This window comes from Sander lucioperca, chromosome 11, assembly GCF_008315115.2.
Source record: "Sander lucioperca isolate FBNREF2018 chromosome 11, SLUC_FBN_1.2, whole genome shotgun sequence".
Lineage (NCBI taxonomy): Eukaryota > Metazoa > Chordata > Actinopteri > Perciformes > Percidae > Sander > Sander lucioperca.
Window position 1 is genome coordinate 10,378,233 of NC_050183.1, and position 12,113 is coordinate 10,390,345.

General features: G+C 40.1%; 1 protein-coding gene and 1 long non-coding RNA gene across 5 annotated transcripts in view; one reads left to right on the forward strand and one right to left on the reverse strand.

Annotated features, from left to right (window-relative positions):
* Window positions 1–12,113, forward strand: part of gabrb3 (gamma-aminobutyric acid type A receptor subunit beta3) — a 67,510-nt gene that overhangs the window by 45,220 nt on the left and 10,177 nt on the right. For all 3 annotated transcript variants that reach the window (XM_036006942.1, XM_036006940.1, XM_031309443.2), the window contains 4 exons: window positions 278–360; window positions 981–1,118; window positions 3,529–3,681; window positions 9,819–10,063. In XM_036006942.1, coding sequence (XP_035862835.1) covers window positions 278–360; window positions 981–1,118; window positions 3,529–3,681; window positions 9,819–10,063 — 619 coding nt within the window. The remainder of the gene's footprint in view (window positions 1–277; window positions 361–980; window positions 1,119–3,528; window positions 3,682–9,818; window positions 10,064–12,113) is intronic.
* Window positions 3,135–4,267, reverse strand: LOC116057020. 2 transcript variants are annotated; one of them, XR_004898712.1, is made up of 2 exons: window positions 4,086–4,267; window positions 3,135–3,804 (listed from the first exon to the last, which is right to left on the reverse strand). It is a non-coding gene; the product is annotated as an uncharacterized LOC116057020 (long non-coding RNA). The 2 variants fall into 2 exon arrangements; XR_004106713.2 differs by having other exon boundaries at window positions 4,093–4,256.

Sequence of the window (12,113 nt, forward strand, 5' to 3'; positions counted from 1 at the left end):
CCTGGAAGTGCCGTTTGCAGTAATTGACAGAGAGTCTGACTTTCAAACAAATAATAATGAATATTACTGCCTTGCCAGGATGTTTGTCTCTTGCTTTAAGGATGTGTTCTATTTGAAATGACTTTTTATCTCGTCTCTACACAGACTGTAAGGGAGCACATTTCTATGAATTGTATCTCCTCTCTTTGACAGTATGTTTTGATAATGTGTCTTCATACATGACACACTATTAAAAAAAAAGGTCACCAAAGTAATGTATGGTTTTGTTTTGATTCAGAATCACCACGACTGCAGCCTGCATGATGGATCTGAGGAGGTACCCGCTGGACGAACAGAATTGCACTCTGGAAATTGAGAGTTGTAAGTTTAAGGCTCACATCTTGTTCTTGGTAAAGAAATACAGTGGACACCTCTACTTTTTCACCCCTTGAAAATATGAACAGCACTGTGATTCCCATAAAAAAAAGTTCTCACACTCCTCATCTCATGGAGACAGAAACTGCACCGACTGCGGAATTGCTTTCGATTTATTAAGCTGTCGTATCTCAATGAGATTGCTTGCTTCACCCTCTGCGGTTAGAGCTACTGTGTCCATCCAGAAGGGTTTGAACCAGACAGTGATTTCCAAAGTAGAGCACAGTAATAATTACTCCAACTTCATCAGTCTTGATGACATGTTTGGCTGTCTGTGCTGCCATAAAACTACGACAGTTATGGATCCCATGCGTGTGTCTGCCTGCAGTGACACACACTCCCATGAAGATTTACATCTCATGCAATCAGCACTTGCAGCCAGCCGAGTCCATGTGATTCATAGCACTTACTGTAAATCAACTGTAGCTATTAGGCCCCCAGATTTCACTTAAGCAAATAAAAATACATAATTAATTTTAGCCTTCATACAAAATGAGACGGCTGCACTTTTTGGTGTTTTTCAACTCGAGTCACACCTTGCATGTTTCCTGTGTCCCTGTTTGCAGATGGTTACACAACAGATGATATAGAGTTCTATTGGAAAGGAGGAGACACTGCTGTGACCGGGGTGACACGCATCGAGCTCCCTCAGTTCTCCATCGTCGACTACAAACTGGTTTCCAGGAACGTGGTCTTTTCCACAGGTGAGTTCACAGTAATTCTGTCCACATGCGGTATAATTCATGGTCAATTTCATGCTTTTAAAGGAGCTCTGAAGTACTTCTTGACGTCATGACTAAATACGCCACATCAAGTTAAAAACATTTAGGTATTATTTATGAAAAGTTTCAAACACTCAGCTAATCTGCTTTATCAGGACTGTGTCGCTGTGGTTTTGTCAGACTGGATTGACCAAATAACGAAACATTTTAATTCTGAATCCTGATTGGTGCACAGAGGTACTTGACATCATCTTCTTCCAGCTGGGCCACACCCACTTTAAACCAGTGAGAAAAGAGACAATCTAGGGCTGACCTTGTTTAAAATAAGTTATTACATATGCATTACCCCAAAAATCGCCCATGCAATAAGAAAAAGTAATCCAACATTGGATCTCACTTAACCTGACACGCCAAATGGTTTGTTACACAGAACCATCTGAGAAGCCATCATTGGAAACTGTTTAATAAAGGGCAGGCACTTTCAAAAAATATCTGGCAGGTGATTGGATGAACCATCTGTCTATCACGTCCGCCATTGTTGTTTTGAACGAACAGTCGCGGCCGTCACATACACCCATAAGCCACGCCCGTAGCTGCCAGGAGCTTCTCACCGGACGCTGATTGGTTCGATCCGCTGCTGTTCAGACACAAACGCATTACTTGAATCCTGACAAGATGAATTTTCATGTTATATGTGATACTGCTACCATGCAATGTAACTTGTCACTACCCTCTCTGGCAGACCGACCGCTGATGGGTGATGGAAAACGCGCCAATAACTGTTTGTGATTTTTCAAGGGAATGTCGCCACAGACACTCAGTTTGTAATACCGCAAGGGCTTTCATCAGCGGGCCATAGGCTCAATCTCATTTGGCGATAGATAGTTACGTAACAGACATTCATTTAAAGGAAAATCTTTAGGATTATTACTTTAAAGTTTCACATGAGGCACCCAAATATCAGTGGATCTCCTGTACTTTGTTTTCCTGCGAGAGTCCATGTGCACATTAGGCTTTCCTAATTACGAGGATTTGCATCATACCGTGACCTCTCTCACTGTAACACCAGAATATGGGAATAATGATTCAAGCTCTTGATAAAAGAATAGGGGGGATGTACTTACAGTAATATAATGTATTCATGAGGCAGAGACAGCATGAATTATTCTCTTGTAATAAGAAAAAAACTCAGAGGCACCAGAACAGTGATTTTTCCCGCAGTCGAATTAATGTAGGATGGAAATTGTCCGAACATTTCTGAGAAGATAATACAGAGAGGGCTATTAGAGCTCATTACAATCAGGGTCAAATCTTGATGCTAATAAACTCTAAGGGCTGTCTAAAGATGCTTTTTAACCTTAAAAAGTCTTAAATCTTCTGAAGTCCAGGGTTTCCCCCAGTGTATTCCAAGCCTGGTGGCCCATGACGTTTTAAAACTCCAGTTAGGTAGAGCGGCTCAGCTGGAAACATAGACGTAGTTATATTTTCGAATCTCCAGTTAGCTTTTAGCACTAACTTAATGTAGGGCCCCATGAAATCTGTTTTATAGCTTTTTTAAATTTAAAAGTTTTATATTTTAGCGATTCCATCCATGATTCCATCCATGATTCTGTTATCACAGAAACTATTTGGCTCTACATTAATGCTGCCATCAGCCCAGCCGGGTCCTCTTCGAAAAAATTAACTTGCCACCGGGCTAAACAACTTTTCTGGGGGAAACCCTGCACCTCATTTCTGTATGATACATACAAGCTGAACTGAAGCTACAGTCAGCAGCTGATTAGCAGGGCCACACTGAATCTGCAGATGCAGAATTCCGCAGAATTTTGCGCAGATTTCCCACAAATCTTTAAACAAATTAAAAATATTAAAATAAAACTCTTAATAATAATTCTTAAGAATAACTCTTAAGAATGTTAAAACATCTCCACCCTAAGCAGAAAAACAGTGTGCGGATTTTCATTCTGGATCACCACTGAAAACTGTTGGGTCTGCTGATTAGCTTAACTTTATCTTAAATATTATCTTTGCATAAAGACTGGACACAGGGGAAACAGCTAGTCTGGCTCCGTCCAAAGGTAACAAAATCTGCCTCCCAACATCTCAGAAATGCTAGCTGTTTTCTCCCTGTTGTGTCAAACTGTTCCTTTTAACAGTGTATGTGTGTGAAAACAGTTTTATATTTTGCTCTGCATTGTAGTGTTTGCACACACATAATCTCAAGGCTAACGTCATAAGATGCTTTGCAATATGCACCACGCTTGCTTGTTTCCATGGTGATGAAACCAGTTTGTGAGGCCATTGCCATAGGAACCAAAACAAAGTGCGAGACATCCCCTCGTTGCTCTTGAATTAAAAAGGGCTTTTTCCTTTTGGCTGTGTTTCCCTGCAGGTGCCTACCCTCGACTGTCTCTGAGCTTCAAGCTGAAGCGAAACATCGGATACTTCATCCTGCAGACGTACATGCCCTCCATCCTCATCACCATCCTATCCTGGGTGTCGTTCTGGATAAATTATGACGCCTCGGCTGCCAGAGTTGCATTAGGTATGATGTGTCCTGTGCAGTAGATTGATCTCAGCTCTGTCGCTTAACCTTCAGTCGGATGTCTTTTGTGTTTGATAGTGTGGGGCTGAAGGCTGGTGAGCAGTGACCACCTCTGCCCCAAAGCTAAAAAACAGACAGAACACGTTTAAACTATGACATCATTAAAGTGGAGACTTGACTTGACTCTTGACAGAGAATGATTGTGGTGAATGTGGCTGTTGGAGGAGTTTCTGTGAATCAAGGAACACTTCAGAAGTTCAGAAATTAAGAAAACAAAAACAAATTTGGATCCTTAAAACAATCAAACACGTATGATGTGATGCTACAGATTCTCCAAAACAAGGTCTTACATTTTGTCCAGTGATGTGTCATTTTAGCACATCTGTAGCTCTATTTGCATTTACCATGCACAGTACCAACCCCAAATGTTTCAGCTATAGTCTTCCTCGGTGTGCAGGCTCAATGATCGTCACAGTCCAGCCTATTTAAAACAGGTGGGTAGGATCAGGTGCAATCCATTAAAACAAATTCGACACAGAGCCGATCTCAGAAGAACACTTAACACTCTTACTTTTTTCCTACTGTTATTTTTAACTTGCTGCAAAGTTGCACAGTTTTTCCCCAAAGGAGGCTAATTTTTCTCCTCAGAATTTGACTCGGAAATCTCCTCTTTACTTTCCTCTATTTCCAAAAACAATTTACACTATCTCACTCACTCAGGTAGTAATGGACAGATTAACAGATGAGATGCAATGGGAGGTAATGAATTAGTTCTGAATGGATGGCTACAGAGCAGAAACTGGGTTGTTTTGTGAGATGTATTTATGAGTGATGGCCTCTCTTCCGTCTCAGAGAGATTGTAAAGGTGATTGAGCGGTTGTTAGAAGATCATGTCAAGTTCATGTAATTTACCGCGCTGTGACCTGAGAGCATAATAGGTGGGATGTTGTCGGCCAGCAGAGGACATAAACAGGGGATCTGACGTTTCCAATTCCATTTTATTTGTTTCTAAAACTGTCTGGAAGTGATTCCTTTCCTTTTCAATAGTTAGTGTGGATTCGCAGAAGGGTCTGTAGCAAAGTGAGGACTAGGTTTAACTTAAACATTACATTATTATTACATTATTTCACTCCAGATTTAGAAAAAAGTTCACCATGCATTTTAGGCCTCAGTGTTTGGAGTTAAAGCTGCACTAATAAACATTTTTATATGAACTATGGATCAAATGGGGTAACCTTTAGCTCACCCAGTAGAGTGTGTGCTCCATATAAGCTGAGAGTCCTTGGCAGCGGCTAGGGTCAAATTCGACCCATGGTCCTTTGCTGCGTGTCATCCCCCCCCTCTCTCCCTCCTTTCCTGTCATCCTTCAGCTGCTCTATAAATTAAAAAGTAATAAAAGCCCCTCAAAAATTACACACAAAAAATGAATCAAATGATGCGCGTAATGTGAAAGGTCTTGCTTGTGACAAATCCACAGAGAATGATCACCCCAGTCTGAAGTCCCCCTGAACGCTGTCTCTTTTTAGTTAACTGTTTTGTTTTATGGCCTGCAACTTTAATATTTTGGTGTAGTCTCACGGCTCTCTTTGCTAGGTGTCCCGGTCGGTTCTTTAAATTGTTAGTCTTCCTAGAGAGGCACCAGCAACATTTTGAGAATAAAAAATGAATGTTATATCGCAAGCTAAACATGTACTTTGAGGGTGTTAGCTAGGGAGTAGTCTACATCGACGATGTTTCATTTCCGGGATTGTTCCGGTGCCGCCGGATGTCCCGAATTTTCGTCCGGATGTCCGTTACCTTCCTCTTTCTTTATGTTGGCGTTCTAACCTCTGGTGGATTTGTGAGGACTATGGTTAACTGCTCCTCAGATCTCTGCAGGGTAAATCCAGACAGCTAGCTAGACTATCTGTCCTATCGGAGTTTTCTGTTGCACTATTTTTGAACGTACACGTTCCACCAAAACAATCTCCTTCCCGAGGCTGTTTAGCAGAGGCACCTTCATTGTGTCTGTGGTTTAGCGCTGACGATTGTGATTGGTTTAAAGACATGCCAATAAACCAGAGCACGTTTTTCTTCCATCCTGGAATGCTGTGTGGACTAGCCAGACCTTCCTTTGCAGCGCTGTGGAGGAAGGTCTGGCAATGAGAGACTAGTTAGGGAGCCATTTTCCTCCTGTCAGCTCAGCACCAAACAGGGAGTCATACATTATGACTGCATTTTAATGTAGGCAAAGTTTGTGTGCACCCGCTTGTTTGAAGTTTAGCCTCCTTTGTTAAATGGAAAACTGGATTTGTAGAAAAGCATTTATATTACTCAAATTAAGAGAAAAGTCATTGTTTTGATATCGGCACCACAACCAAGGTATCGTATCAGCAGGGTTCAAATTGGCACCATCTACTAGCCAAATGTAAGAAAAAATAATAAGTAAAAATATGTAAGTGGTTGGTAGATTTGTTTCACTCACCAGCCAAAAAACCAATGGCAATCTATTCAGTGGCTGGTCAAATTTGAACATTCACAAGCCATTCGGCTGGTGGACGAAAAAGTTAATTTTGAACCCCGCGTATCAGCACTGTTATCGTAAAAAGAAGAAAAGGATTATGTGACTTTCATCCATTTTAAATGCATGCAGAGCACTATTGGTGACTTCTTCCCACACTTATTTCATACATACTGTATGTGAATAGATAAATATCAGATTCAGAATGAATGGTGTAATAGGAGACTGGACTGGATCTAAGACTCACACTTTCCACTGGCCTCCGGGACTGAAACAAAGACGAGGCTCTGTTCACCACAGGAAAACACCCTACCATCCCTGACTGCATTGATCTTTGCCTTAATGGAAATCCTCATTCAGCATCTAGCGTTACGCTGTAAGGAAGAGCACATTATTGCAGCATTCATTACATCCCAGTTGCGTAGTCATTCACTGAAACAATGTAGAACATTTTGAGCAGCTTAGTTAGAAGCACCTCGGCAGGATCAGACCTGCTGTAGCGCTGCCACATTGAGAAGACCACTGTCTGACACACTGTGAGATCAATGCAGCATTTACACTTACTGTAGGCTACTATCCAAATTCAATCACTGCCTATGCGATGATTCAATGTATGTTTCCATTCTCTCTGCCATTATGGTGCTACAACTACGTTGTCAGGGATACCTACCAGGCGTCATATATTGGCAGGGGGAAATGAAGTGTGGCATTAAGAAGTCTTTACTTGGAATCTCATTGCAGCTGCATGGTTTATAGATTAAGTACATCCGGTAATTGACAGGTTGCTAAGTTATGGTGGCAAATATATCATAAAAATTCTTGATTTTGAAACAATGCGTCCTTGATATCAGAGATATCAGCAGGCTTCTCATTTTTAGCCGGCAGCGACCACCGATTTTACCGGCTAAAAACAACAACTGTCAGTGGAAGATTTTATCAGCTGTAGCTAGCGCGCTAATTAAGCTAATGTTAGCTGCATGAGTTTACTGAAAACACCGTCTTCAGTTCCTTTTATAAATGTGTCTTGCTAACTCGTTTTTAATTAGAATCATGTAAAAAGGGGTCTTTAGTTAACTTCACAGCTACATATTATGATATCATGTTTAAAGACTGAAGCCAAAGCTACATGTTCCATCCTCGCCAGTGGATCCATGTCGAAGACGTGGAAATCAAGAAACAGCATTGTTCTTGGAGTGTACTGTAGCGCTAGTTAGTCCGAGTATTATAAGTATGATAAGAAAACATGTAACATCACATTATTATATTTAATATTACCCTATACATATTTTATTTTGTTATATACACTATGTATGTAGGTTGTACATTTTATTCTACTCTTGTATGTACATTATTTTCATTCCTCTATAAGTATATTTTTTTCAGTAGTTCTGGTATTTTGATCTTTTGTTATCTTATTTTATGTTTATTTAATATTTCTAGTATATTTCTTGTGTTTTTTGTATTTTGTGTGTGTGTGTCTGTGTGTGTGTGTGTCTGTAATTTGCTGCTGTAACAGAGTAATTTCGCAGTTTGGGATTAATAAAGTCCATCTTTCTATCCATCTATCTATTATTTAATTTCAACATAACCCTGTTTGCTTAGTTTACATACTTGTTTGTGTTTTCAAATAGTATATTTATTACTTTTAATGTTAAAAGACAGCCCCACGCACATTTATTTAACAAGTGAAAAAAAATAATCAAAAGCTCGACAGACCTCCCTAGTTACGGTTCCTAAAGCTATGATTGGACGTTCTCATCATCTACAATATGTCATCAGTGATTATCATTTGGTAATCTTTCCCTGTACTTTTAGCTGATGTAATGTCAAAGACAGCAGCAGTAAAGTCTGCAGTACTGCACTGAAAATATGTCGGGGATTTGTTGAGTAACCCTCTCCTCCTGAGCTCTGAGAGACTTTGGATTCTTGCTCTTCTTTTTGTTCTGCAGAAATCAATGCCACAAACCCACAGTGCTCTTCACACCCACACACATCCAGCACTGTACAGTGCAACACTTTTGGTTTAATTATATAAGTCAGAGTCGACAGAAATAGACACAGCGTCCAGGTTGGTGAGCCATCCAGGAGACACAAACACAACACAGACACATTTAATGTTGATGGTGCACCTTATCCAGAGAATTACTACACTGCTGTTTGTTGTGTATATGCTGAGTCTGTTCACTCGTTGTATGCTACATGATGGTCATATAGTGGAGCGTTTTTTGCTTATCCAAACTAAAGAAATTCAAACTTGTTTAGAAGAGGCATCCAGGAACTTTCCTCTTCAAGGTTTTCAAGGCTTTTAACGGTTTAACATATGTTATAATCAGGTTTGATGGAAATGTTTGTACCTGCAGCTGATGAAAATGACTCAAGGTGAGACCTTGACAGAAAAATACAATGCTCTCTCTTAATAAGAGGGATTGCTCCGTTGCCGCTGGAAATTCCGCTATATATCCTTCTTTTCGGCGGGATGTCCCTCACCTTCTGCTTCCTTTGTGTTGGCGTTCTAAACTCCGGTGGATTTCTGAGGACTATGGTTAACTGCTCCTCAGATCTCTTCTAGACTTTCTGTCCAATCTGAGTTTTCTGTTGCACGACTAAAACAACTTTTGAACGTACACATATTCACAAGTTCCTTCCCGAGGCTATTTTGCAGTGGCACCGGGGCTCCGCTCGGCGCTTAGCACCGCCCATGACGATTGTGATTGGTTTAAAGAAATGCCAATAAACCAGAGCACGTTTCTCTCCCATCCTGGAATGCTGTGTGGACTAGGGGTGGGAATCTCTTGGCACCTTTTGATTCGATTCCGATTCAGAGGCCAACGATTCGATTCTAAACTGATTATTGATGCATCTCGATGAAACAATTTTTTTATGTACATTTCCATGCATAATTTTTTAAAAATATACATATAAATCTGAGTTTGCTACTCAGAGTTTGCTAATCACTTCCTAGACAAAGCAGCTAGACAAAGCTTAGATGTTGACATATATTTGTCACACACAAGTTTTAATGAAATGTTTTGTCTACTGAGGTTTTTATGGTGTAGTCATTCCATGCTGAAAGTCCCCTTCTCTCCCGGTGATCTTCATGTCAGAGGCCCAGTCATGTTTAAAGGTGGAGAATTGGCTTCTTACAACATGAAACATGAGGTGGTCACATGTCATGTGATAAAGTAGATGAACAGCCTATGTGTGTTTTGCCTAATTATTTTATGTATGTCTTATTAGATCATGTGTATATATACAAAATGTAATTTTTTTTTTCCTTTTGGCCATTTTTGTGTGTTTTCTTTCTGCACTCTTGCCTAAACTCTAAGTTGTTGTCTATTATCCCATCCTCTTTCAGTCACTCTGTTTTCTGATTTGTACTTATCTGGAGACAGTAACTTTTAAATAAAAATCAACACATAAAAATAAAAAAAATAAAAAATCAATCGACAAGTTCCCATGTGTTTTTAGAAAACTGTGTCTGGATAATTGTCTTATGGTCTAAGGAAGTTTAGGAAGTTGTCTGAAAAACTGCATCTGTATTCTGTCATGACCATGCAGGTTGTATTTGAGGTTAGTTGTGTTTTGTTTTTGTTTTTTTGCAACTTGGTGATTTTTAATTTCTTTTTTTTACTTACAGGGATCACCACTGTCCTGACCATGACAACCATCAACACACATTTAAGAGAGACTCTGCCCAAGATCCCCTATGTCAAAGCTATAGACATGTACCTGATGGGCTGCTTTGTGTTTGTCTTCCTGGCTCTGCTGGAGTATGCCTTCGTCAACTACATCTTCTTTGGAAGAGGACCTCAGATGCAGAAGAAGATGGCTGAGAAGGCACAGAAGGCAAATAATGAGCGGGATAAATTTGATGGACCCAAGGTGAGAATCATTTCCAAACATTCCAGAGAATTAGATTAGGTTAGATAGACTTTATTGATCCCAAATTGGGCAATTTCAGTGCTACAGCAGCAAATATAAGACACGCAACACACACAGAGAATATATAAGAAATAATAAATAAAACACAATACAAGAACCACTATTAAAAAAATTACACAGGAAAGAATGTACAAACATATATACAAGTTACACCCATCATTTCCTGTAGATAAGCTGGGAGGTTCAGAACAACGGCTGTTTAAGAGCTGTGAGCAACGTTTTTAACCAAATTGAGCAAAGCAAATTTTAATTGTAGGGCTTGGTGTTTGTATTTTAAATGTTGTGAGTTTTGTTTTGGGCGTAAGTCTGTGGATGACATGATGCAATGTCAACCTTTACTAACTTACTCCAAGAAACCAAGATGAGTAGCATGTATGAAGATAATGGGGTTCACAATCTCTGAATCGAACATTGATCGAAACGAGCTTTCGATTTCAACTGTCAAAATAAAGAGCAGGATCGCGATTCCCTCAATATTGTTTTCTCTCTCCACCTCTGTTACTTGCGCACGTCCAAAGAAAAAAAAAAACAGACACAACGTAGCTTAAAGTGGCTATATAACTTTCAGTCTGTGTTGATTCTAGCGGCCCCTTTGGACAAAAGCAGTAGTGTTTTTACCACACATGCTGTCCTAAAGATTTTTTCTTTACAGTGCCGTATTACCCACTGTAGATTACAGAGTTAGCATTACGGGGAGGTCATATACAGTAGTTGTAATGAATATTTTGCTTAGACAGAATATCATTCATTTTCAATAAGAGAATACGTTACAGATGCATCGCTGCATTTCAAGTGTTGCTACGGTAACTTAGTCTACTTTGGATGTCTCGTGAGCTAAACCAGGTATCACTGTCACTGTGTCACGAGCCAAAGCATTAGGTGATTGCTGTAGCAACAAACGTAATATTAACTTATACAGCGCATTTCCTGAAACCCAAGGACACTTTACACAAGTACAGGGGGACAAGGGAAAAGAAAATAGTAGGCCAACACGAACACGGACTAAAAGGAATAAAACGTCTGCGCTAAATGGAAGGGGGGCATAATTTATTTATTAGATTAGGACAATGCACATTAATGAACATTTCTGTAAATGCCGTCAGCTGATTTTCAACTGTAGTCCTAGTTGCCTAGCATGCACGTCTTTATGGTGGGAAGAAACCGGAGCACCCGGAGGAAACCCACGCAAACACTGGGAGAACATGCAGACTCCACACAGAAAGGCCTGAGACTACCTGGGTTCAAACCCAGAACCTTCTTGCTGTGAGGCAGAAGTGCTAACCACTGAGCCGCTGTGCTGCCTTTTTAATTCAATGTTGGCTACTAACGTACAACCACATCATGCCATCTAAAGTTATTTTATGAATGAAATAGATTTATTACATACCTGAGGGCCAATTCAGGGACGTTTTTGAATCATTTACAATCCTGTAATTGTCTCCATCTGTTAAAAGCCCGACCGAGCGTGACTCGCGTTATCACCCGTCATCTTTCACTTTCCCTTTGAGCTTTCAGTTATTCTTCTTTTAATTCCCTTCTTTCCTGTGATGGTCCTGCCCCAGTATCAGTCATAACTACAACAGATTACTTCTAACATAACATTAAAATACAATTAGGCCTATTTAAAGAAATCTCCTGCTACCTTTTACCTGGCTGGATACACTAACACAGGCTTTCCTGGTGTTACAAAGAAATCTGTGACCCTTCAGAATGTGTGCTCTGTAGCGTCGTCTACCTGCCGTAAATCATTCTGTGATTTTGCGGGAAAAATTGGACCTGGGCAAAGGCATTAATAAAAATTATATAAAACTAGCGTTCTTTTCACTGTTGGTCTCGTTTGCTGTTACAGGTCATTTATGATCATCAGATGAAAAATTACACAGTTTCAGAAAAGTTACATATAGTCACTTTAACGGCCGGTATCATGCAGCTAAAGACACAGGGTAACGTTAGCTTAGCGGTAGCCTGCAGCTGCTCTTTCCCAGACACC